The following is a 27,079-nucleotide window of genomic DNA, read 5'->3' as shown; positions in this document are numbered from 1 at the left end:
AGTTTCGACTGCATTGCCTATTTTTGAATGCTTTATGAATATGCTACCTTCGTCCTCACTTTAAGCTGTTTCAATGTCTTCAAACACGTCAGCATCTCAAAACAGTGCAGAAGTTACTGCTACTATTCCAGGCTGTTCACAGTTCTACATGGGAAAGCATTTTCAGATAAACACAGGATCAGTTCTGACTGTGGGCTCAGACTGAGCAGGGAAAGGAGAAGCTGTATGGCAGACTGGCCAGAACTGGAGCATCCTGTCACAGCAAAGCTCATGTGCAGCATGGACGTGCTATCTGACACAAAATGGCCTCTACTGTAGGATTTTCCAATAAAATTAAATTTTGAATTAGGAAAAAAAAATCTCAAAGAGCTTTTTCTCACTACGTAGGTTTTAAGTCTATGTGTTTGTTTCCCATGCATTAGCTAACCTGAAGTAGAAGACACTTGAACAGCTAGTTCTGCCATGGTCATCACTGACCTGCCCATTATCACTGAGCATCTTGAAGAAGCTGAAAAGCCTGTTTGTCAGCCAAAAACAAAAGTGATCAGCTCCCATGTCACCAAGTGTTCCCCATTCCTTTAGGAGCCCTGACTAATTAATCTCCTCTAATTCTTTATGCCAAGAAGGAGAAAGGCCAGAAAACCCTCCCAGCCAGGATAAAGCTGCCAATTAAAGGTAAGCAGGGAATGTTCTCACTCAGGAGCTTCTCTATGGTTCAGAGACTTGAAATTCATTGCTCTACCACAACCTGTAAAAGCAAGTTTCATGTATAAGCTGATAAAGAACCTTGAAATTTGGCTGCACAAATGAGTTTCAGTGATTCTTCAAGGACAAAAAAAGGCCATTTCCACAAACTTCTCTGCTGCTGAAAGAGTTGACTCAAAGCCAAGGCTGGGCCCTAGGGGCACACACTTAGCCCTACAGAGACTTCTTCTTGTCCATCCCCTTGGCCTCCTAGGCTGACCAGGGATTCCTGCAGCCTTCCCTACTCTCCTCATGAGGTTACACACACGAGTAAAAGCAAGAAAAAACTGCATCCTGGGAATTCGTCACAGGACTCTCACTGGCCTTAGCACTGCTGGCAGACAAAAGCTAAGGGAAGAGCTTGTGAAAGCCAAAAGCCTCAGCCTAATGGGAAAAAAGGAGCACAGCTGGTATGGTTTGAGGCCAAGCGGAACATTTGAGTTTTCTTCACCCTGGCTGACCCCAGCTATCCATGTCTTTAGCATAATTCCTGAGAGTGAAAAAAGACTACATGTAAAAGGCCAAATGCTATTACTTTTTTTTTCAACACAAAGATAGTAGTGTTGTACTTGTTAAACAAAATATACAATAAGTGGTCTTTTTTGCATGATCTTGGAGTAAGAATAAAAGAAAACTGAATTGCCAATTGATGCTGCCTTTTAATGTGGTTTCTATTCTATTTTGCAAGAATCATAAAAACTGTACTTGATGCATGTTACTTTTTTATATTTCCCTCTCTGAAAAGATCTCCCAAGTGCAGTAAAATAATGCACAGTCTATGAAGTTAGAAGACTGCATAAGTCAAAAGAGTCAAACAAAGGCAAAAGGAAATCATTAAATTTTAGCAAAGACACCTTAAGAGATGCATTGTAAAAAGTTTCCCCAGGGCAAATCTGGCAGGATGGGGTAAAATATTCAAGAAAAATCTAAACAAGTTTAATTTTCTAAAGAACTAAAGTTGGAAATGGAGGATAAGAGCTGAAAAAATAATAATGAATGATTCATAATAGTAAGACAGACAACAAACTACCTAATAATTTGCCTTAAAAATAAACTCTTGTCTGCTAAGATCTATAAAGAAAGACGTCAGCACCACATTATCAGATACACCTGAGTAGCAGCTGCATAATAGGAGCAGCAAACAAGACCCTATTACAAGAGAATAGAGCATTACAATATGATGCCAACATTGTAATACAAGGCTCGTACATAAAATTTTCTCTTTCAGTCTGTATTAGATCTCATTTATCTAGAAAAGGAGAAGAGAGCAACTAAGTTTATTCTATTAAAAATCCTAATTAAGAGCTTTAATTTAGGAAAAATAGGGCTTCCTCAAGGCAGTAAATCTTAAGACATTTGCCTAATTTGTTCAGATTTGGTTCTGAAAAGATATATAGGGAGAAAGAATTCTGCATGCAGCCAAAGGATACTGAAAAGAAACAGATCTTTAAACTCTTGTATTTGATACAAGCTTTTCTGTTTACATGCTTAAAACCTTGCCCTGCTCAGCTGCCTGTTTTAGAGCAGCAGTACCAAGCCATTTCAACTGTGCAGGCCATGAGAGATTTGCATTAAAAATGGATTTGTAGGACTCCTTTTCTGGTGGTGGGGACCTGTCTTTCTCAGCAGAGTACACCTACACAGCAAGAAATGTCAGTGTGCATTTTCTACTGCAAATAGATCATTCATTTAGTTTACAGACAGCAATTGCTCAAATACCACCCACTTGGGCCCATTAACACCAGGCCTAAGAGATTCCAGCCTTGACCACCCCAAAGCCTAACTTCTCAAATCCTTCATTCCAACTTCAGTCTCCTACTATGCATTAAAAAAAAATAAAAAAAATCAAAGAGGTCCCTGCAGACATGCTGTCTTAATGATTTCCAGTACTATTTTTCAAGCGCAATAAGGTTTAGAGTTAGCAGTTTAGACATAAATGTCAAGACAACAAATTAAAATACATGACTACCCATGATTTTTAGAGCTTGTTTTGTGACTTTATGCAGCTACCTCTTTATTGAGTGTCACATTATTGAAAATAAGAAAGTCTGTGTGATCTTCTGACCATTTTTAACTAAATATTTTGAGAATAATGGCTGTTACAAGATTTTGTTTAAATTGAAACTCACACTAATAAGAAGGTAGCTTGATGACTCAAATTCAAAACAAATATTTTATAGCACAATTCCAAACAGATAATTTTAAATCCAATCCCACAATATGTGGACATTTTCTGCAGTTCTTATTTTCATTTTATCCATGTCCAGTTTGATGTTACCACACAACATTTTCTGTCATGGTATACTACAAAGCTCACTTGTATTAAATTTATCTTTCGGGCTCAAACTTTCATAGCACAAAGATGGAATAGATGGAAACCAAAGAAAATTAAATTGCATTCTAAATAAGGAAGATTTACTAATAAGAAAAAATCCATAACTCACAAAATCACAGTTAAATGTGTCCAGGATTAGTGTAGATGTTTTAATGCATCATTTGACTAAAGCAGTGAAGTAGAATGACATATTTGAAGCCATTAAACATTACCGGACCCAGAACAGGCTGAACAATTTTTAACCATTATGTGAAATGAAAAACAGTTATGAAATCAGAAAACACCAGCTGAATTGTAAGACACAGTGCTCTAAGTTGTACACTTAGATGAAAGTGCAGAAACCACCTTCACACCACACTCAAAAAGCAGAAAATCAAGCTGGCACTTGAAAGACATTGCATAATGTGCTTGCTGTAACCTGATGACCCAAAACACCATTAAAAGGCAAAGGCCATGCCAGCCCCACCTCCTCTAACTTTTCTAAGTAGCAAACTAAACACAAGTTTAGCCAAACTCCAGTACTATAGTGAAATACCTGTGGCACTCCATTCCCCATTCCCAGTGGGGGAAACAACCAGTCCACATCCTCGGGTGTTTCCCAATACCACCTCAGGACTGCTGCCACCTTTCTACATAACTGAAATAAATCAAACTTTTCCAAAAGGAATTGTTGCTTGGATACAGAGAACATAACTATAGTATCATACCTTATCTCTACAGAAGGCACACAGAGAACAGTGGTAGGATATGCCAATTTACATCTAAAAAAATGTGGAGATCCAGCAACCCAGAACATGTAAAAAGAAAGTAAAGACTGGGCATGCTGGGTTCAATTTTGCTGTTGATCTGGATAGACGCCTTGACAAATGTTTTGCCATTTACATTGTTATATATAAAGTGGATATAAATTACATGGGTTTCCTGATGGAGACTTTGTGAAAAAGGACATGTTATAAGATTTTATTTAAAAGTAAGAATTCTGGAAAATAGATTAAAAACAAAAGCCCATTTACACATGCTGGGAATTTATTCTGTGAAGCAATACATCTGGTAGAGAGATTTGTCATTAACGTGGGAGCAGATCTTAAATTCCGCCTGAGAGAGACATCACTGAAAGGAAATACCTCACCGTAACATCACAAAAATGAAAGCACTCGAGCAACTCAAGTCATCCCAAGTATTCTGTTAAAACTGAGCCAAAAGAATTTCTGGGCCAAGCCCACTGAAGACAGCTAGTATACCAGAGATAAACTGATGTGTTCTTTATTATAAGGCATTTAAGTAGGCTTGCTGCCAACATACAAACACAACATATCATATCTCTACACATCCTCATAAAACATGCTTCATATCTTCTCAGAAGTATTGCCAATTTCTTTTCTTCTGGATGTTTGTCATATTTTGGGTTTGGAGAGTTATCCTGAATTATCTTGCTGTTCAATCCAAACTCAAGTCAGTCACTGGTTTCCTAATTTTTAATTTTTAAAAGGGTATGGGAATTATATATAATTCTATTCAGCAATAAGGGACAGTTTCCAACTCTTAAATTTAAATTACAGTCTTCATGCATAGGATTGCATTTACCTTGTGAAAATACAGTGCCTATGTAAGTTTACTACCAAGAGTATAATGATATAACAATAGTGGTCAGCACACGAAATAATGTGTTAGCAGGTGGATATGTACAGTCTGTTGGGAAAGCACCCAAAGCACCGCTTCTGCAGTGGGAAATCCTACTCCAGAAGAGTCTTGCAAAACATTGTGTGGGAAAAGGAGACACATAGGAGCTTCAACACAGACAGACATGGTAGAATACCTCCAGGAAAAACAACTTAAAACATATCTAATGAACAATGGATTGGACATAGGAAAGAGGTCTTGGGGTCATTGATGACATTTCTCTGAAATGATCAGAATTCTCTGAAATTATCTAGTGGGTTGTGATCAAGATTTACTGTGAAGGCATGGATAAGGTGAACGTGGAATTTTTATTGAACAAATCCTTGAAGCTAGAAGGAACCAATACTGAAGGAAGATACTCAAAATTTTTCAATAGACAGAAGAAGGTAATCTTTGGAAAGCCATGATCTTCTGGAGCTTGCTTCCATGCAGGCTGTGGAGCCAGAGAGTGTCATCCTGTCTATAAGGAGCTCTGGCTAACTCACACAGAGAGGTCCATAAATGGACACTAATGGAACTAGGAAGAGCTGGACCCTAATAGAACTATAGATGCTGAGAAGCTGCAGAATGTGGCCAAGTCTAAATGCTCTCTCTCTGTCACTCTGACACAGACTAGTTATCTTAATGAACTACTGATTCACCTGGTATGGAATTACCTTCTGCTTTTTTAATGTCTGTTATGTTTTATCAGATTAATTTTAATATTTATGAACCATAAATCACTACAGTCATATTTCACTTAAACTTAAAACAATTGCTGAGACCTAATGGGCATCATGTAACATAGACCTCCCTTTGAAGGAAAAGCTTTTATTTGGGCTAAGAATTTTGTTTTCAGATATTAATAAGTATATTATCTTGCAAAGTATGGAATTTGTCTTGCTTTTCCATGTGGCTAGGTTTGTGAATCAGGAAAGTGTCATAATTCTGAGATGAATACCTTTGCAGAGCAGGGCAGTCGCTTCTCAAATTTCTCTCAGGACAAGATTGTATGGAGTCAGGAAATGTGACACCAGAGGCTAATACATGATACTGTGAGCTTTCCCTTGCCTATTTTTATATTACAGGCATTGGATTATGCATTAATGTTCAGTTCCCGATTATCAAAACCAAATTCAGTAAAAATAAAACAAAACAAAAACCCCAAACCCCCAATAAGGACTTTTAAGATGAGGGGTTTTCAAAAATCAAAGGTATCAATTCTGTCAGGTAGCTGTAGATACACTGATTTTTCAGTGTATTTAGGAGTAACTGGAGAGATGAAGTATTTCAGTAGTGACTCATGTTGATTTTCTACATTTATTTTGGAAATTTTAGAGGATTTTTGCACCCTTGTTCCTTTAAATTATTTCTTTTAAACTGCTTTATTACCTCAGATACCTTTTAGCATAGCTATAATGTAAGAGACTGCCAGGATCCAAGACTGAAGAATCACCCCACACTGAGTCAAGATTTTCAGTGACCTGAGGCATTGGTACAGTGCCTTCTCACAGTATCAGATACAGAAATGGGTTTTACATATGCAGAATATTTTCTGGACCAGGACCTGGTTGTAGAAAAGAAAACAGATAAGTTTCCATTGCCTGCAACAGGGACTTTCCTGGGTCTTCCATTCACAGAAAACACAACTATTTATTTTTTGGATATTTTTCTACCATTATTAGTTTGTTTTCAACATTTTTCTCATTCAAGCTTTCAGCATTCTTCAGCCAATGGTCAGGAGCATCTGTACAGACAGCTTCCACTGATTGTACCTACCTGCAGGAAGACATAGTCATACTATTCTGAAATTCTTCCTTCCCAAAGAGGGAGATAACAGGTAATGAAATGAGATTAGGAGAAAGACAGTTGTTATAAATGCCTATCTTCATACTAGATTTACATCTTAACACTTAAAGGCCAAAAAAGATAGGCAAATAACAAGGCCCTAATCTCAAATTCATGCCATCATATTAAATATTGATCAAAGGTATAAATTTGTCATTTTAAAAAATTGATAATATTGATAATATTTCGATATGTTGCTAATATTTTATTGATAATAAATACAAATAAATTCTTAATTTCAGGGAGTTGGGTTATTAAATAAATAAATATTAAAATATGTCCCACCCCATTTCGAATTAACATATTGCTCTGGTTTCACTTTTATTGTTATTACTTTTAATCTAAACCTTTTATGTGTTAAAACGGTATCTTTTTTTTATTTTATTTTTTAGAGCAACGTGACAATTACGTTAAACAAATACAGTCCTAGTGCTTAGAAAGCTGTAGAAAAGGACGGATTGCGTCGGCTAAAGATCAAATAGATGCATAGGAACCCTAAATCAATTCATCACCGGCTCTGAAATCTGGGGGCAAACGAAAGGCGTCTGAGAAGCAGTAACAGAGCTCCCGCTCCCGATCCCTGCAGCTTGGGCAGTGCCTGCGTTAACAGGCACCGAGCGAGAACCCCGACAAGCGCACACCGCAGAGCAACGCGCCCACCTCTGGGCCTCTTGGGCAGCAATCACGGCCAACCGGCCGGAACGCAGCCCGCAGCATCAGCCGGAGGGCCGTGGGGGCCCGCAGGGCTGCGGGGCGAGGCTAGCTCGGGCCGGAGCAGGAGGGGCCGCGGGGCTGCGGCGGGACCCACCTTGGGCATCCGGATGTGTTCCATGGCGGCAGCGCCGGCCCCGCTCCTCACGCACGGCCCCCGGGCGCAGGCAGCCCTGCGCACCTGGCCTCCCCGCGCCGTCCTCCGGCCCTGCTGCTCAAAATAATTTTTTTTCTTTTTTTCTTTTTTTTTAATACTATATTTTCATTTCATGTTTTCCTCGCGTTTTGCGGCGCAGCTGGGAAGGAAGAAGGGAGGATTTACTGCTTGCCGGCAGATGATGTGCCCGCGCTGCGATGCCGGCAGGTCAGAGGCTGGCCCCACCTCCCCGGCAGCTGCCATGCCGCCCGGGCCGCGGGGATGCTCCGGCCCGGCCCGGCCCGGCCCGGCCCCGCGCCCGCTGCCTCCGCCCCGCGGCACCGAGGGCTCAGCCCGCACCCTCCGCTGCCTCACCGAGCCCTACATCGCTCTGCCCTTTCTTTCAGGGGAGATAAGCTCGGAAGCATAAAGCGAGCTCTGTCTGAGATCGCCTCCCCCCGTTTTGTTTGTTCCCTGGCCCAGCGTGTACAGAAGCTCAAAGACAAAAGCTCCACTTATGAAACCGGAGCACTGAATTTTGTTTGTCTCAAGCTCTGTGTGTCTGTAATTCACGACTTTGCTGCATCCTCAGATTTGCACAAGGGAATATTTTCTGTGACACACAGTTTTCAGCCTTATGCCAGAAATTCCTTTTCCCATCTTTTGCCTTAGCTATTGCCAGAGATGTGTTTCCTCTCGGAGCAAAAAGAAATGACACTGAGATGGTTTTCCCAGTTTACCAGTGTGAAGATAAAGAACAGGTATCTCTAACCATCTTTCATACACTAACCAGCTATCATATTCAGAGCAAAAAGAGAAACTTCTCAATGTTTATACCAATGTGCAAATGACTAGAGGTGCTACTATATTATTTCAGACACACCATAAATATGAAATGCCCAGGTATTCTATATTGATCAAGGTATTCCAGCAATTCTTCACAAGTAGGGACTAGCCTCATGGAGGTGCAGAAATAAATGTGGAGAAACAAACAAACAAACCCCACAAAGGCCACAGCAAGAGGACTCTGGTCCAGAAGCTCTGTGCATATCCTCTTCTTGTCTGCGGTGAAGAGAGCAAGCTTAATTTGTTTTGAGAAAGATAAAATATGGGTTGAAAATAACACGGGGTTACCAAAAACAGAAATGCATTTTACCCCAAGGGAAAGGGAGCAATGGGTACATCTGTACTGGTTCCAAAGTTTCTCCAATCCTGCCACTTTCTTGCTAGTGAATGGCTAGATGAGGGGTTTTCTTCCTCCTTTTCTTATCCACAAAACCAAGGGCACCAAGAGGCATTTTTTATATCAACTCTTAGGGTAGAGGAGGCAGAAGCTGATGAGTGGAAAATAAGTCACCCCTGGATTTGACCGTTCTGCTTGCCATTCCCATTTTAGCTCATTTCTGCCCATCTTTCCCTCGTAGTTCTGCTGCTGTTTGGATAGCATCCATAAATGTGCATAAAGTGTGGACTTCACAAGGCTCTTGATCAGTGGCACATTTCTATTCTCTATTTTAGGCCAGAGCATCAGAATCAATTAAGAATTAACCAGCCATGGAATATATTTCCTTTGTAGTTACGGCTGATGTGATTCACTGCATGTATTATAATCCTTTGGCATTACCACCAATGAGTAAAGTTGGAAGAGAATACATTTATCCTTTCAGTCCCCAGGGATGCTTTTACTCTGGTACATCTTGTGATTCATCGCAGCCAAGTTCAAGTCCTACAGTTGATGTCAGGAGAACTTTCCGATGCAAGTGACAATGCACTTTAACTCTGCTTCGCATTCATTAGCAGCTGCAAAACTAAAGCACTGCTGTTCATATAGCAGTCAGTTTCTCAACATCCTGACAGAGACTTTGGCCTGCCTTGGGCTGATAAAATAGTTGATGGGCGAATGCAGCTGTGTAACAGAACTTGGGCTTAGATAAAAGTTACATCTAGTGCAATTGTCATAGAAAGCTTCAGTAAACACAGCTTTCTAAAAATTCTCTTCTATTTTTCATTTGTATTTCAGGCTCATGGAGTCTGCTGCCTCAACATTCCGGAAATTAAATCCTCTGTAAAGGTATAACCAGAAATAATTCTGCAGATTACTGCTCTGACTCGACTAAGATGTAGGAGCAGGAAAATTAAATTGCCATGCCTATATAGGTTTTGACCTAACTACTGGAACTGCCAATAAAGTTTTTAATTTATTTCCCGTGAAGAAGGCCAGTCACTGAGGACTAGAATCAATTTTCAATATCCATAAGTAACAGAGTCAGCTTTCAGCCTCATGCATTAAAACCTGAAAGCACATTTCACTTCCAATATGTAAACATTTCTGTTATAGTCGGTGGAGTTACCCAAAAGCTCAGACATTTTTCATATGACCTACCTGGCCTGTATTTGAATCATCATGTCAGATGTGGAAGGCTTTGTGGATTTATTTGTGTTTTCCAGTTATGTCTTACTTGTTTAAGGATAGTTTCCTGTGGGCTGCATTTTAATATAATACAAAATCAAAGAATACATTTAGATACTTTTAATACTTATTTTAAAGTTTAGTCCACAGATCTGTACACATAAATTATAGACATAAATTTATTGCCTACTGACATGTAGGCAAGAAAATAACTGAAAATTGGTGATATGACAGCTTGGTTGAAGGGACAGCTATAGCCAAGGTGACAGAATCCCCCATCTGAAGAGTCTGGTATATGGGATGAAGATGTGGAGATTGGGCTCAGCCCCTGTTACTGTGGGCTGAAGGCAAACAGTACCAGTTTGAGTGCAGCCATAGGGTTGTGGGTAAGGAAGGGAGCTTAAAAAAACCCAGCTTAACATTTCACCAAGGAAATGCTTTTGGACCCCCTGATGGCACAAAGGGGTGTTTGGGCATCAACTCTTTGTCATGCAATTCACCATACAGGTCTTTGTACATTATTTATTGAAAATTACACCCAAACCAAATAGTACTGCCAACTGACTTTCTTATCAATTTTCTTCTAAAGAAAATATTCAGTAAGATGCATGGCAAAATAGACCTTTTATAATAGAAAAAGGGAAACAGTACCACTTTTTACCATAAAATACGGTATATTAATAAATTTTCAAACATAACATATCTACACCAGTAATACACAAGAGCCTCATGTAACTTGTAACTACTTTGTAGTTTCAAAATTGTTTTCTCCCACAATTTCACAGTACTTCTTTGTTGGTTTAACCCCTTCATAAGATAAAACCCACCACTATAATTTATTAGAATTATGGAATCTTTAAGTTTGGAAAAGACCTCTGGGAAAATTGAGTCCAGCCATTAACCTGAACATGTTACCATTAAACATAATATCCAAACCTAAACCTTTTCTGGCACAGCTGGAGTCCATTTCCTCTCATCCTGTCACTTGCTACCTGAGAGAAAAGACCAACCCTCACCTGGCTACAGCTTCCTTTCAGGTAGTCTTAGAGAGTGACAAGGTCTCCCCTGAGCCTCCCTTTCTCCAGCTCCCTCAGCTGCTCTGCTCCTCATAAGATTTGTTCTTGTTATTTCCTTTCGTCAGGGTTTTTCATGCCACTTGTCAAATGATAAAGATTAATTCTATTGGAACATGTTTACACCCTAGATAATAAGTACCACAGATTCAGAAACAGTGTGTCTGTTTATATTTGTTTCATAACTTTTGAACTTTTTGTAGAGAGCATGCAACCTTCTCCTGGTAAATGAACTTGGACACACAGACTTCACCCCCAGTTAATAAAGCAGGAACTGCATGTACAAGGTAAAGGATGTGAGAAGCAGCTTGTTTAACTTGTTACTAGGTTTGACCTTTTAACTTTTCCTTCAGGAATGGCTCAAAGTCTTTGATTTGGCCTTGTTGTAAAACATTGCTACATTGTTATAAAAGCAATTTTTTTTTCAGGAGAAATACCAGCCAATCTCTGGAAATTGGAATGATTTCGATGCTATTCTGCAGATAAACAAACTGACATTTATGTCGTATAACATATACCATATAACATTGTGATACATGATATATGGTGCACAATGCATGCTATCTGGCCAGGTTTGTGGTAACTGTCCAGAAATGCAAAGTAGAGAAATAAAAGAGACAAAACTCTAGAATTACTCAGGATATATGTCCAGTTATTTACATGAGGATTTCACATATTGAAGAAAAAGGTACGATTATGCTAAAGTGATAACTGTAGATCAAATAAGAGCATTTCAACAAGATTAGAATACTCAATCCTGTTGCTCTGAAATGCTGCATTTTTCATAACAATGCATGTTGGCACAACCACCTGGAGGTATAGTGGGGGAAAGATGTGCTGGAGCTGGTATTTGTCACACCACACACAGCAGTTACAGAACATCTTAGCACTTACAGGAAGGGGTCTGTCAGTTATTACAGTATGGATTGTAGGGGCAAAAAGGAGAGAAGTGCTTCTCAATACAGCCGGTAGAGAAGAAGACTCTTCCACAAGATGATTTAAAGTTCCTAAACTCTTGAAGTGGTGAAATACATCATAGAGATTTGCCTCTGAACTGTAGCATCTGTCATATGCTGACTACCTTTACACTAGCTTGTCCCAAATCTTAGACAGGAAATATTCCCTTAAGTGATATTGGAAAATAAAAATAACTTTTAAAAGAAGGTATATATCATTAAAAACACCTTTATCTGAACCATTTCCATTGAAACATTTAGTCAGAGGCTCAGCAACAACTCAGGAGAAGAAAACAAAGATACAGAGTTGAAAGCAGACTGCAACTGTGTGTATTCTGAAGCAGTTTTGCTTAATGAAAAATAACATCATGATAGCAAGGCAGCTTCCAACATTTTCACAAAAAAATGTTCTTAACTTTTGGGACCACATTTTTCCAAACATGAAGAAAAAGATATGGACATGGTATATTTGGGCTTAGGGAAAAAAGACTAGGGAAGAAAGAAAAAGTGGATAAAAAAGGAAATTTATTCCCTGACTTTGTATAAGAATTAGTTAAAGCTATGTTTAAAATACTGAAGAGTTTATCTTGAAGCTCCTAATTGACCTATGAAGATCAGAATTCAGTGAAGGAATTGTGTCTTTTATAGTCATGATTATGCATGAGGGTGTGACAGTTGTAAATTAATTTTGACTACTCTCCAATTTTTACAGAAACTACAATGCTGTATGAAGTGAAATTAAAAATAAGGATAGTTGTTTCCCAAGAATATATAATAAAACCCTCCCTGTAATGCTGTTTTATACTTTAATGAAAGTACATTTATACTTCAAATGAAAGTACATTTTTGAGATAATATGTTTGTCTCTGCTTCTAAAAAAACTCTTAAGATTAGGTTTTGTTTATTTTCTTTTTTTTCTTTTCTTTTTTTTTTTTTTTTTAATAAAAGCCAAACTGAAGACGTTTGGCTGAAGCCAAACACAGTTCAAATCTCTCTGCAGAACAACTGAAACTGATGTGATTCCTACCACCTGACTGACAAATAGCCATCACAATAAGTGGCCAGAATCAGTTTTGGCTGCCTTGCACTTCTTGAAATCCTTCTGAATTTCAGGTGATTGCCTTGGCCCCTTATCTACCATAGGATTATGGAAATAAACTGACACTGTGGAAGCTTCAAACTGCTTCTGGCATTCCTGGGCTGAAAGCTCTGAAGCTCAGAAAATTTCTCTAACTCTTGACATTTTCTCACCCTGTGTAGTATTACATTTCTGTTCTTTATCTCTGTCAATTATTTTCATGAGAAGACAGCGTTTGATGTAATCTGTTCCCAGAGTGGAATGTCCAGAGTATTGCTAAAAAATATTTTGCTCATTGGTCACAGAGTGCATGAATTATTATGGTTGAATGGTCCTCATCTGAGTGGAAAAGATGCAATGTCTAGGAAAAAATATCTGTGAGATGTACTATTAACTTCAGATAGTTCTGGAAATGGTTGTACAAAACTGCCCACTTTGAGTCAACAGTTATAAAAGCCAATTAGTTAACAGTTATCTAACTTAATGGCTACAGTCAACTCATAAAGCACATGTCTACACCGTATTTTTTGCTGTGTGTCACGAGTCACTGAACTGGGTTGTTTCTTGGCAGCTTACATCTCTAATGCTGCTGATCTACATCTGTACTAGTACCAAGAGAACCATTCACATCCTAATGTCTCAAGATATTCCATGTCTTGGTGCCCACACAGGGCTCTCATGTCTGTGCTCACCAGCCACCTGCCTCGTGCACCTTATACCTCACTGGGTTAGGTAACACCAATGCTTCTGACTCTTGTCCTTTCTAGTACTACAGAAGAGTCTGGGCTTGGGTTGGAATCCCCCGTGGTGTCCTCAGAGGCAGAAAATATTTTGTCTCTATAAAGCCAGGAATGGGACCTTCTGTGTTCCATAGGCATCTCCTTTCTTGCTGAGAATGAACAGGACAGTAAAGAGCAGGGCCAAATCCTGAAGTGGCGGCTCTCTAGCATGCAGAACTCAAGTTTATTAGCACATTGTTTGGTGGTTCTTATGAGGATTGAGGGCATCTCAGGGCATCTTGGAAAATTTTGGGATTGTTTCAGAGGGAGAGAGAGAATTGCACTTGGCAATTCATGTTTCTACACTGTCAAGGAATGCTCAACTACAAAAATTTCCTCTCAGCAGTTCCAAGTAAGTCCGAGGTGGATCTAGCTTCACTGTCTCTGACTATATCTGGTGGGCAAAAGAAGAGAGAGGAAGAAAGAGAAAAAAATTTCCAGTGACAAGGTAGAAGTACTTGTGGACTGGTATTCAAGGAACTGATTCCTGCCTTTTATGTTTCGCAAAATTTGCACTTCAGAAGTGTTTGTCTGCAGTATTTATTACATATTGGTACCTGGAAAATAAATTTCTGAAAAAAAATTCCCTAAATTTCCAAGTGTCTAAGCCTAGCTTCTGTACTATTAACTCTATTATCTTAGAAATTGTTTATGTTAATTGAATAATTTGAAATCTTAATCTTTCTCCTGTGTTTTTCAAGAGGCAAAGTTCATAATTTGTAGAATCACTTAAGAAAATACTTTAATTCAAGATAACTTTATTTCTTTTAGATGCTTTGGCTTTTGGTGTTATTTTTTCTTGTCAAGGTTTCTATTGTTTGTTGGACAAACCCTTTATTGGACTATTTCCAAAATCAGAGGAGTAAATTCATTGGTTTCATATTCCAGTGAATTTTTAAATATTTGTCTTTAAATCAGCATTTGTTGAAAAGTATAGTTATTTTATTTGTTTGGCTTTCGTTTATATTCTTATTATAATGCAGAAATGGGTAAAAGAAATATGGCCTACATGAGAGAAACATAGAGACAGTAAGAAATATTTCTGGCACATGGAACTTATAAGATATGAACCTCAAAAATTTACTTCTAAAAAATAAACCCAGATATCCTATGGTTAAACATTTATTTGAAGTGAATCTTTAAAAATACCAAAGGTCTGTCTTCATAAGTGAACATGTTTAGCATGACTAAAAAATTTATAAAGTAAGAAAGAAAAGGTTTGTCTGAGACTTGAGTTGATTAAACAGTGCAGAAATGCACTTTTTGGGGGGGAAGACATGATGTTTTTACTAGTCTGTCATGTATTAACACCCAAGTACATTTTAATGTTGAAGGAAAATATGGCACTGTGATTTTTTTGTTCAATGTGATCATCAAAACATCATTTTTGGTAACTGACAGGGAAGAAAAGCAGATGACTAAATGAAATTACATAGTCTTAATTTTTATTGCCTGAATCTCTTTCTGTATTTGATATTGGTAAATATATTACATTGGTACATTTTGCAGTTAAATAAACAGTCAAACAAAGCCCTTGAGGGCTTATTTAAATAGAAATATGTGATGTGGATTTAGTAGAGTAGAAATCCAAGGTCTGTGTAATTTAGAACCTTGTGTAATTTTCCCATCGGTAAATCACACGTGGTCTCCCTCACAGCAGTGACCTTAGATTTTGATATGGCAGTAACTGTAGGCCTAAATCATAATAAACTCCATGCTACATCAATTCTAGGAAATAAAATTTCACAGTCTTCACTAACTCCATCATAAACTCATTTTTCCAGTATTCATTACATTAACAAGTCATCAACTGAGTCTATTTGCCATCTGATGCAATACATTACTATTAATATATGAAAGTCAATTGCCATATGAATTACACACTAGAAGGCTGGGTTTTTTCATATTTTTGAGAATTTCTTTAGTGGGTGCTTCTCTTTATTATACTCTTTGTTCATACATATTGAAGGGATTAGGAATTCTGGCTGTCATCTGGACACCTTAATGGGTGCTCAGAAGTTGTACAGTCAGATTCTTCATTTCCTAATTGATTTTTGTATTGTTAACTAGAAACAAACTGCAGGATTAACTGGTTTCTTAGCCAGTAACCCTCTGCACATAAAAAGTATGACAGCTCCCTCTTCACCAGGTGCCAATAGAGGAGCCAAGTTGCAACAACTGATAGGCAGCAAAGGCATGAGCATGGGAAGTCTTCAGGAAAAGATACACTGAAGTAGCATTGCCAGCAATAAAATGTCCACATAGATATATGCAAATCATACTGCCCAGTGCCAAGCCTTGCTCCAAAAATTACTGTACAAAAGTCAGCCTATCAAGCTACATTGTTCCACAAGTTAGAGCAAAACTAAGCAAGGAGAAAAACAGCTTTTCTGCTCCAGGATGTGACATAGCAGACAGTGCTTCTCATAAGTTCATCTGTAGTTCTCTCCTTAAAAGCACACTAAGGTTTTGCATCACCTTGGTAACTGTAGATCTTGGAGCCAATATTTTAAATACCATAAAGACAATGGCAGTGTGCCTTCCTGCTATGAAACTCCCAGCAAGTTGACCTGGTCCAGGATTCCATTCCAGAAGATGATTTCACAACATTGAATTCAATCAAGATTTTTACTCACAGGTTTTTTCAACAGATTTCAATGTTAGGTATTTGTTGGAACCTGGTACCTATTTTGATATTTTCCCTGAAAATTTAGAATGGTCATATTCCTCAAAGGATGGAAAATGCAGTAGTCAGACATAACCAGTTAGTATCAAAAGAAATACAAAACTATGTATTATTTCCTTGTTTTGAATATTTTGTATATAATACTCAGAGGTTTTCCTTTTGGTTTTCTTTTTTTTTTTTTTTTAATTTGCATTTAACAAGGCTGTTTAAGTCAAAGGAATAGTCATGTGCTTGTTCTTAATGGCAGTAGAGTGTGAGGTAGCTGCTTTTTCTCTATATGAATTTTCTGCTCTGTAGAAACTGAGACATTCTTAGTTATTAAAATGAAAACTGGTAAAAAATAGCTATTTTTCAGAGTTTTTCTGGCACTGTCTCTTTTCTGGAATGTAACCTTTAACAGAACTAAATAGTGGCAAGTTTGAGGCCACTATTTAAAAGCATCTTGCTAAAATTAGCCTTTTTTGGAGGGTGTGAATGAGAACAGTGTGAAAGTTCCTATTCAGCAGTAGGAGTTGTAACAAATGCATTAGAGTATTGTTGGGAGGAAGTACACCAAAGTCTCTTTCAAGCTGAATTTAAAAAACAAAACAAAAACCCAAAAAAACCAAACCCCCCCCCCCCCAAAAAAAAAAAAAACCACATAAGTAGCATCTAAGAATAGAAAATATGTTTCTGTTATTGTTGGTGGATGACACATTGTGTAAGACAGCTGCAAGTCTTCATTTCTCTGAACAATCCCCATCCTCCTTCCCCCTGAACTACTCTTTCCCTTTTAATGGAGGGTTTTGTTTCTTGATTAGGAATCTAATTCTGCAATACACTGAACTCACCCAAACTCCAGGGGCTTTAATTGGGAGGATTAAAGTCATTCGAGAATCACAGAATCATAGAATATGTTGCGCTGGAAGGGACCCAAAAGGATCATCAAATCCAATTCCTGACCCTGCGCAGGACATCCCAAAAGTTTTCCCAGCGGATGTGCAACACCTTACAAAATTGAAGCCTGAATAAAAGGCATTTCTTGTTTTGCCTTTGAACAGGCTTCCAGTTAGTACATCTATTCCGTGAATGAGAATTTCTGGGTTGGCACCTTCAGTATTGCAATACATACAGTCTTTGTCATCTCTTTACTATCAGGTTTAACATAAATACCAGCAAGTGTTCAGTATCTGAACCTCGTTCTTTAGTCTTTGCATGACTTGAGTTCGAATGACAGTGAACTTCTCATTGTATCCTTATTATGTAGGGGTGAAAGGGTCAGCAAAACTCTTATGCTCCTGTTGTCACTACAATGCTCTCTCCTTTTTGAAAAGGAGAGGAAAAACAACTAAGTTGCAGCAAATCCATCCATGACACGGTTCACATAAGCCCACTTTAGGTGTAGAACTTCAGGAGCTGATTTGGAAAATTCCACAGGTATTCAATGCAGACTAGAGGGAACCATTCAGTGCATCTACACTACACTGCTGCTCTGACTGCTGCTCTGAAAGAGACAAGAGAGGAAAACTAGCTAAGTTAGAAGCCTGTAGTACTAGCGTGAATGTTATGTGTAGTGTAGGAAGAGTGAAATCAATCCATCTCTCTGACACTGCTCAATCACAGTCCTGTATTTCTGATAACAAGCTGGGCAAGACAACATCAAATTCAGTGGGAAGCTGCTCATGCAAGCAGAAGTGACAATGATAGTGTGAGCCACTTTTGGATGACCTTCACCACTTTGATTTTTCTGAGAGGAGCTGGCTCCCACATTGCACTGCCAGATCCACCCCCACTCCCATATGTGATCAGTCCCTGTGGACAAGAAGACTGACACAGCTTCTAGAGGCTAACTATTAATGTGCAGTAACACTTCTGCCTTCCATACTGGGCATGGGAAAGTCCACACTGCATAGACTGATGTGCTGGAAATGTGCCTAGCAATACAGAAAGCCTGATTTTTTTGTTAGGGTTTTTTTTTTTTTAAATCTATTCCGTTTTTCATCATTCTTGATTTTCTGGCAATTTCTATTTACTCTGATGGCTTATTTTTCCCACAAAACTGGAGAGTTTATAAAAAGTGGAATAGTCACAAACTGTACCTTGTCTGACTTTTAAAGGCAGTAAATTTTCCTTACTAGCATCTCAAGGCAGTGAATATGACAATGGGATTAAGGGCAGGGATGGAATGAAGAGAGAGAGAGTTTCTAGAAGTTTTTGGCTGCTGCAAAAAGGTGAGAGTCTCACCGAAACAACATGCTGCAAAGCCAGCACATCTACTAGAGACCAGGGAACCTGACAAAAGAGCATGTGGGAGAAATCCAAGGTCCCTCTTCTTGAATCCAGTTACTTTAGTAAACCAAGCATTTTCTTTCTTTCTACTGCAGCTAGTTTCCCTTTCACTTGTGTGGTGCCAGAGTTAAAACGTAGTGGTTTCGCTATGAAATCCTGTTTCTTTTTCACTTTCCTCTGCTTGGGCTTTCTGTAATGTTTTCTTACTAAATGCCTGAAGTTCTCTCATATTGAAGTTTCAGTATTAGCAGTTTGACTCCTTTGATTGTTTTAGCATGGACTCACAATTTCTCCTCTTAAGCAATCTTGGCTGAATTATCCCCTTGTCTTAATGTTCTTCTACTTGAATAAAAGACTAAATCACCTTCCATTTTTCATACTTCCATGAGCCAGCTCTTTAAAACATATGAAACATTTTCTACAAATCTGAAATTGCATGCAAAAAAAAAAATCAACTTCCTGAAGCTGTAGTTCAGACACAAGAAAAGCCAACACAATCCTGGTTTGAATGCTGTATAGAAATACAGGAAGTATTAGTGTCCTGTAGCCAGCGTAGAGGACCTGGCAATCTCCTACATGAAAGAGTCTGCAATTTTTTCATCCATATTCAAGAATAGGTGTAAGAAAAGGCAATTAGCTTGATCGGGGATATGAAGAATCTACTGCACAAGGGAAGACTGAAAGATTTGTGCTTATTGAGTCTGGCAAAATAAAATCTGAGAGAGAATAAGGTAACTTTCTGAAAATATATCTGAGAAGAAAAGGGTCAGGGAAGGTTATTACAACTAGAGGATACTACTGACACTCTAAAAAAGAATAAAAAGATAAATTGTCTATGGATTCACCTGAGGGTGAAATAGGAATGTCTCCTAACATCACAGCAGTGAGGCTCTGAAACTCCCTTCTAGAGGGATAACTTGGAGCTTTTGTACTTCAGTGACCAAAAAACTGCTTATATGATTCTGGTTATGATGAGTCATTCTGTTTCAGCATGTAGCCTGAAGCATCTATCTTGAGCACAGATTCTCGCTTTTGTGAAATTTGCATAATTCAGGATTTCTTAGGGAAAGACTAAGTCATAAGTTACAGAGAGACAGCTGCACCTTTTCTGACCTTTATATTTACAGACATTTACTATGTGAACCATAATAGCTGCAAGTCTACAGACTGCACCGTAGCTGTTGCCATTAGCTTTAGCACTAGAAATATGCTATTTTTAACTGAATACCACAAAACTTGGGGCTGGAAGGTCTTCAATACCAAGCTTAATAGGTCATGCTCTATACTACTTCTGGCAGTGAGCAGTGATGAAAAAATTACCCTGCAAAGAACTGCTTTTAGACCAGTACAGTCTGTGTCCTACAGGCACTTGCAGGATATTAATTTCTATGTCTTATAAAGCATTTAGAGCCAGTCTGTTAATCCTCATAGTTACAGTGTTGTTGTAACAAGTTGAGTTCAGCTCTGTGTTGGATATCTTGCTACTTTGGGTCATACTAACACAACTAGCACACTCTTTTTCCTGCACTCTTTTTAATTGGGAAATAAATCAAACCCATGAATGCTCATTCTTATAAAAAGCATACATCAAAAATAAAAAAAAACAAGTTATCTCTAAATCATTGTACTTAGGCCTAAGCTTTCCTGGGCAACGTAACAAACATAGACAGTGCTCTCCAAAACTACTTTAGTAATTAAAATACATCTACCCTTTCAGAAAGACAAAGGACTGGAAGGGATCTTCTGGATATCATGAAGCTATTGTGAACTACTCCCCTATATGATCTTTATAATCAGACAGCTCCATTTTGAGACCAGTTACTTTATTTCCCCTCTTCACATATACCACTCAAATTTAGATATTGACTCATATAACTCAGCCAAATATATTCATGGGCTTCTTGTGCCAACATCTTTTGCCAACATCTTTTGCCAACCTAAACAATTCCTCTCTCTTCACAAAACTTAGCCTTTTAAATATATACTGCAACCATATCTCCTACCAGTCTTGTATTTGCTGTGATAAAAACATTCTTTTTTTGAAGGTTTGCACTGCAGATTTCAGTATAATATATACATATCTTGAAGCAGGATTTGATGAGGGCAATTGTCTTGAGACAGCTGGCAGTTCTTTGACAAGATTTTTCTTTGCAGTTTCCATGTATTTAGTAAGCTTACTATATGGCGTCTCATGCACCAGCATTTTAACAAATGTAAAGATCAGCCAAAGAATAAGAAATCATAATGCAAACTTAGATATATACAAACGTATTACACAAATACTCATTAACATTTAAAGTCATGATTCACTGCTTTCTATGCAGTAGATTGTTATACTCCTCCTGTTAAGTGGGTACAGATAGGACTCAGGTACATATGTAGAAGGCTAGAAGGGATACAGTGTGATTATTGATGACATGAGAAAAATAAAGTCTTCTATTGCTTGTTGCTCAGTTAAGTTCAGCACATTTCAGGTATCAAAGAAGAAAATAATAATATTGCATGACTCATACTTTTTATTCAAGAAAACTAATAGCAGTATACAGAAAGGTGGTGGATACAAATCAATCATATGAATAATACCCTAGATTTAATACCCTAGAATCTTCTGGTGGGTTCAAAGAATTTTCCAGGATACATTTTCAATGATGATATCATCTCTTCCTGATGAATAGTAACTGCAGGAGTGGAACAATACAACAATTTTGTGGGTGCCAGTGGCAGTTGTAGGAAGTTATCTATGTGATATTTTTCTTTGAAGAAAAAACTTGAAGAGCAAATGTTCTAAATCACGAAGAAAAATTCTGTGCAATATCCAAAATTTTGCATTCTTCCTTACCACTTAAAAATTTAGCTTCCTCTCATCAAAAAGGTGAAAACAGGTCATTTGAATCAGCTTCACAGTACATATATGCATAATGTATGCTTAGTTATAAAGTATACACATTGTAACACTGATGAGCAAGACATGTGCAATGTACCTAGTCATAGAATCTGTGACATCTCTGTGGTTAATTACAGGCCCCAGATGTAAACATTATTTTCCTTGGGGAATATTTTGGTAATTAATGAATGCTGTTGTTATACAGTGATGGAGCAGAGTGTACTGACATTATGGTTTCCCCAGTGGTATAACTAGGACTGAATGATTCAGAGAACTTCATTCCCACCATGCTAGGCAGAGCTGAACTTAAAATGTGTCAGTATATATTTATATTCCTTCTTTTGCAAGGGCAGAAGGGCTGTTTAAGTCTTTCACATCTGGCTGCTCTCTCCCACCCTTTTCCTGTGGGAAGTTCTTCTCTTACATCTTCGGCCACAGAGAAGGGGAAGAATAGCTGTTTGAGGGACTGCACAGCAACCCAAAGGTCAGTGAAATCTTCCTGGGAAAGCTGATTAAAAGTATTACTTTAGTCTCAAAAGTGATTTTAAAAAAAATTTGGTCAGTTTTCTGAATGCCAGAGACATGCTGAACCACAGAAACCGATTTAAGAGAGCTGGAGGTCGTGACAAGAAGGAGCTCAAGGATACAGTGTAAAACTGCTGAACTGAAACTAAAATGTATGGTGAACATCAAAGTAATAGACTGTTAATTAATTAAAGACCAGTGCCATTGATATAGAATTGCCTTTGGCACTAAAATTAACTATCTGACTGAAACGTGTTGAGCAGCTCATGTTTCTCATCATGTGTCTACAGTACACAATTGGCATGGAGTGTTAAAGGGCCTCCAGACTTGAACAAAGTTCACAAGTCAGGAAAAATATAATAGCAGAGACACAAAGCTTTATATAAATAGTTATCAGAATCCAGAATCAAAAACATGTTATCCAGAATCAAAAACATGTTCAAAGATAACCTTAGCATCCTTTGCACAGAAACATATAAACCTTTACACAGAACAGTTTGTTCTCAACTATGAACTTTTTTTCAGGAATCCCAGAAGCTCAATGAGACAGCATTTGTATCTGGTTATTCAAGCTTTCTTTATAAATCTCAGGCAAGGTACTTTCTTCCCTCTGAACTGAAAGTTTGGACTCTTCAAGACAGCTTAGTGTCTGAGGACATTAAGTCATACAGTCTATGGGTTCTGTTGATGCTGGAAAAGAAGAAAAGTTTACGGTTCAGAAGCTATTCTGAGCGTGCAGAACTGACAACAGTAACAGTACTGTGTTTAAGCCTTAGCATTTAAATTCTGCTGCAACACATGGTAGCTCCCTTTCTGCTGCTCGCCTTACCAGACAAGCCTGCATGGGCAGATGCTAATTTTGTGCAGAACTCCACTGAGTAATGCATATGATGCATAAATGCATAAGTAGTGCATACAATTTCTGAATTTAACTAGCAGCTCCACATAGATCAGATTGAAAAACTTGCAACTATCTCATCACTTAGAAAAAGTCAAAAATCAAACTTAATTTGTATCCCAACTTAATTTAAGAGATTACCTCCTTAACTTCTCTCAGACAAATTAAGGTGTCAATTCCATGCACAGATCATGTGGGAAAGTAGAAGAGATGAAAAGAAGCCAACCCTCACAATCCCATAAGGTACATTTCTTTCTATAAATGGGCCAAAACTCATGCTGCTGGTTCAGCTTCAGCAGGTCACCTAACACTGTCTTACTGAGGCCACTCGTGATTCATTATGGCTAATCAAACCCTAAGTACTTAAGTAAATTCTGATCCCAGAAGAGACTGGGTTGAGCCTGCAAACACAGACTGCTAAGCACTAGTTAATACATCAGCAACCTGCTGAAAACTGAAACAAAAAGTATGTTTTCTTTGCTGATGAGTCTGGGCAAGTTTCTTGGCACGTTCCTTCTCCTTTTAAAGGTTTCATTGACATGGCCTCAGTTGCTCAATGCCTGAGACTTGCCATAGGTTGCTGGAGGTAGTTATTCGTTACCTCAGTGTTGTCCACGGGAAAACAGGAGATGATTGCAGCTCTCCTGCCACTCCCCCTTACACTCCCCTTGGTACACCCCCTTGAAGTCTCAAATGGAAAGCCTGCTTCAGGCAGCTGAGGATCAAGTCCTGCTAGAACTTTTTTTTCCTACTAGGGAAAAGCAATAATTTATTTTTGACTCTACACGGACCAGTTCTCTAAAGAAAATCAATCCCCAACTGTTAAAAATTGTCATGCAGAGTTCATGTCAATATTCTATTAAATCTTCATATTTCTTTTTTCCCTACAAATGGGTAATTAATTACTTAAAAAGATACACTATTTTAACATTAATTATTTAAATTACCTTTTATTATTGTTCAGTTGAATAAAATACAGTGTTTTTTATTTATTAACACAGATTAAAAATACTTTTTGGCTTTTTTTTTTCCTTTGCAAACATTTTTTCCCCTCTGTGTTTGTATTTAAAAAGTTTAAAGAACAATCTATCCTGCATAATAAAAGTTCTTAGTTATCTAATGGTTAAGTGTAGTCAAGGCAGCCAAAACATGAACATTCTGCGTTGCTACATAATTCTGTCATGGCCATATCAGCATGAACCTGTTTGCAAGGAAGAATGCCTTCATTTCTGCAGCATTTATGTTCTTCAAAGGACCACTGTCTATGAATAACTTTGCCATGAGCTAGGTGATGTAGAGGGAGGAGGCTAGAGCTTAGCCTACTCCCGCCAGGTCACCAGCCAGCACAGCTCACAAGTACATGTTTAAACTTCAAGAGATTAAGTTTACTATATGTTCATTAAGTATATTAGTACTATCTCTTCAACATTTCCTCCTGTCAATAGGACACCCAGGACAATAAATACTCAGAACAGAAACAATTACATACAAAAACTGTGGGGGGATAGAATATAAGGTAATTTTACCCCTGAGGAGTTGCAGCTGTACCAACTATCAAAAATTAAGGACAAGCCACAGCTGTAACCAAGAAGAGTGCTATAAGAGAGTGGGTCGGCTGTGCTAAGGAGGAAATTAGAGTTTGTTGGCTGTGCTGTGAGGAAGGAGTTGGTACTGTGAGGAGCTACCCATGAGAAATCAGGAAAAAGGTATGGAACTTTTGCAAATAAGATGACAACAACAAAAAACATAGTGGAAACAGGAAGGTGAAAGGAACACATTAACAGAGGATAATACTAGAATTTTCAAAATGAGAACACAATCTTAGGTTTCAATCGCTTCATTCAGATAGATGAAGAATGAGGGAAAGAAAAAGGATGAATAGTTTTTTAATTTTGTTTTGTACACATGATAAAAATTTCCTTGCATTTATCAGCTAAAGAATGTGGTGAAGAATGACTATTTCATATTCATGTAATAAAAACACATACAGTACAGCAAGAATATGCTGGGTGACTGGAAATTTCACGAAAATAATTTTGTATTGTACATTTTGTGAGACTAATTTATTCTGTTCTGCTTAATTGTTTTCACATCTGACTTTTCACACATAATGTAATATATAGAGCATTTAGTGAAACATTTGTGTTTACAAATCCAATTCCTTGAAAATTACCCTTCAGTAGTATTCAGAAGATTTTACGTATCACATTTCTTGATAAAGATCAGAATATTTAGTCAGAACTGTTGTTCTGCACACATGGAAAGGGCAAAGACAAATAACTTTCTGATTGCTAATGTTTTGGTTCAATAGGCTGCCCCTTAGTCACATGATTTCTCCCAATAACTGATGTGTATTCTGAAAAAATCTTCCCTGTATTGCTTACCTTACTCATGTAGCTATTTCTTAGTAGGCTGATGACTCTGTACCTGAAATGTTCAGAAAATGAAAGATGGAAAATTCTAATGAGAATTTAAATGTAAAAGGAGTCCAGCCACAAGGGAATACAACATGACTGTTTAACAGCATAGTCCATGATTACTTTTCTGCAAACAGAGAATAATTTAATTTATAGCCATAAATTCACTTATAAAGTGCTAAGTCACTAAAAAGTCACCCCCTCAAATATGTTTCTCCTCTTCTTATCTTGACAGATTGGCCCTCTATATGATCTTCTGCAAGAAGAAAGAGACTTATGGAATGAGAACTCAGAGTTATAGATGTCTGACTTCTTTCAGACTTATAGTTCTGGAAGAGTTTCCCCTGTAGAAGGAGAAAGGCAAAACCTACCCAGGTTAAAGATGGAATTTAAGCTACTTTTGAAAGACAGTTCCTGAAAGTAGGAACAACGTACATGTTTACATACATATGTACACACCCCCCCCCCCCCAATAACTAGTGACAAAATATCATAAAAGAGAGATGAGCATATCCATAGCCAAAATGTGTAAAGTTGTGTCCAAGGATTTTATGTATTCATAGAATCACATGAAGTACTCTGAGTTGGAAGGGACCCACTCAGATCATCACAGTCCAGTTCTGCACAAGACAGCCCCAAGGGTCACACCATGTGCCTGAGAGCATTGTCCAAATGCATCTTGAGCTCAGACAGCTTGGTGCTGTGACCACTTCCCTGGGGAGCCTGTTCCAGTGCCCAACCACCCTCTGGATAATTTTTTCCCCCCCAAATATCTAACCTAAACCTCCCTTGACACAACTTCAGGCCATTCCATCAGGTCCTGTCGGGTCACCAAAGAGAGTAGATCAGTACTGCCTCTCCACTATCCCTATTTGCTATTACATCTCTTCTCAGTCTCCTCCAGGCTGAACAGACCAAGTGACCTCAGTCTCTCCTCATATGTCTTACCCTCTTGACCCTTCACTATCTTTGTAGGCCTCCTTTGAACACTCTCTAATAGCTTTATATCCTTATATTCTGGTGCCCAAGACTGCACACAATATTCTGTGTGAGGCTGCAGCAGCACAGAGCAGAGTGGGATAATCACCGCCCTGAACCAGCTGGGCAATCCAGATTATAGTGCTAAAAGGAAAGGACCTATGTAAGTGGAATGTATGCAGAGAGAAAAAGATGATGGCTGTAAGATTTATTCTGGCTATTCTCAATGTTAATCTTAGCAGTAGCTATTCTTAGCCTAACGCTATTCTTAGCCTTAAAATGAGTTTTTAAAGATATCTAGCTGAGAGAAATTATTTGAATTATTTAGGCTGAAGAAGAGAGAGGTACTAACACTGTCCAGTCAGTGTATAGATAGAGCTGCCAAGTTCCAGGTATCTCAAACAAATATAACAAGGCTTGTAGGAACAGGCAGTGCTTGACAACACTAGAATGAAAATAAGCTGCATTGTACTTGTACCCATTCTGTGACACTTTCTGCTGCTCTCAGACAAATGTTGCCTATGATGTCTCCAGAAAGTGTTATCTGCTTAGAACAGACAGGGCGGCGCTTCTGCCTTCGTTCTCACCACTGCCTGGAGCTTCCTTACCAAATCCCACCACACGCTTCTGAAAGGTGCCTCGGAAAATTGATCCCGCAAACGGCAAAGGGCGTTTGTGGCAAAGGGCCGGCCCT

The 27,079-nt window shown here is 38.3% G+C and overlaps 1 protein-coding gene and 1 long non-coding RNA gene across 4 annotated transcripts in view; one reads left to right on the top strand and one right to left on the bottom strand.

Annotated features, from left to right (window-relative positions):
- Positions 1 to 7,666, bottom strand: part of MTMR7 (myotubularin related protein 7) — a 41,936-nt gene extending 34,270 nt beyond the window's left edge. Inside the window, exon 1 of one of the 2 annotated variants that reach the window (XM_064418046.1) lies at positions 7,395 to 7,666. In XM_064418046.1, the coding sequence (XP_064274116.1) occupies positions 7,395 to 7,418 (24 nt within the window). In that variant the 5' untranslated portion in view covers positions 7,419 to 7,666. The remainder of the gene's footprint in view (positions 1 to 7,394) is intronic. The other variant, XM_064418045.1, reaches the window with a different exon arrangement.
- A 165-nt stretch (positions 7,667 to 7,831) lies between these two features.
- Positions 7,832 to 16,666, top strand: LOC135299262 (uncharacterized). 2 transcript variants are annotated; one of them, XR_010361277.1, is made up of 4 exons: positions 7,832 to 8,194; positions 9,454 to 9,504; positions 11,120 to 11,203; positions 14,073 to 16,666. It is a non-coding gene; the product is annotated as an uncharacterized LOC135299262 (long non-coding RNA). The 2 variants fall into 2 exon arrangements; XR_010361276.1 differs by lacking the exon at positions 14,073 to 16,666 and adding an exon at positions 11,345 to 12,403.
- The last annotated feature ends 10,413 nt before the right edge of the window (positions 16,667 to 27,079 follow it).

This window comes from Passer domesticus, chromosome 4 (assembly GCF_036417665.1).
Source record: "Passer domesticus isolate bPasDom1 chromosome 4, bPasDom1.hap1, whole genome shotgun sequence".
NCBI lineage: Eukaryota > Metazoa > Chordata > Aves > Passeriformes > Passeridae > Passer > Passer domesticus.
Note: the sequence above shows the minus strand (reverse complement) of the source record. Positions and strands in the feature narration are given on the sequence as shown.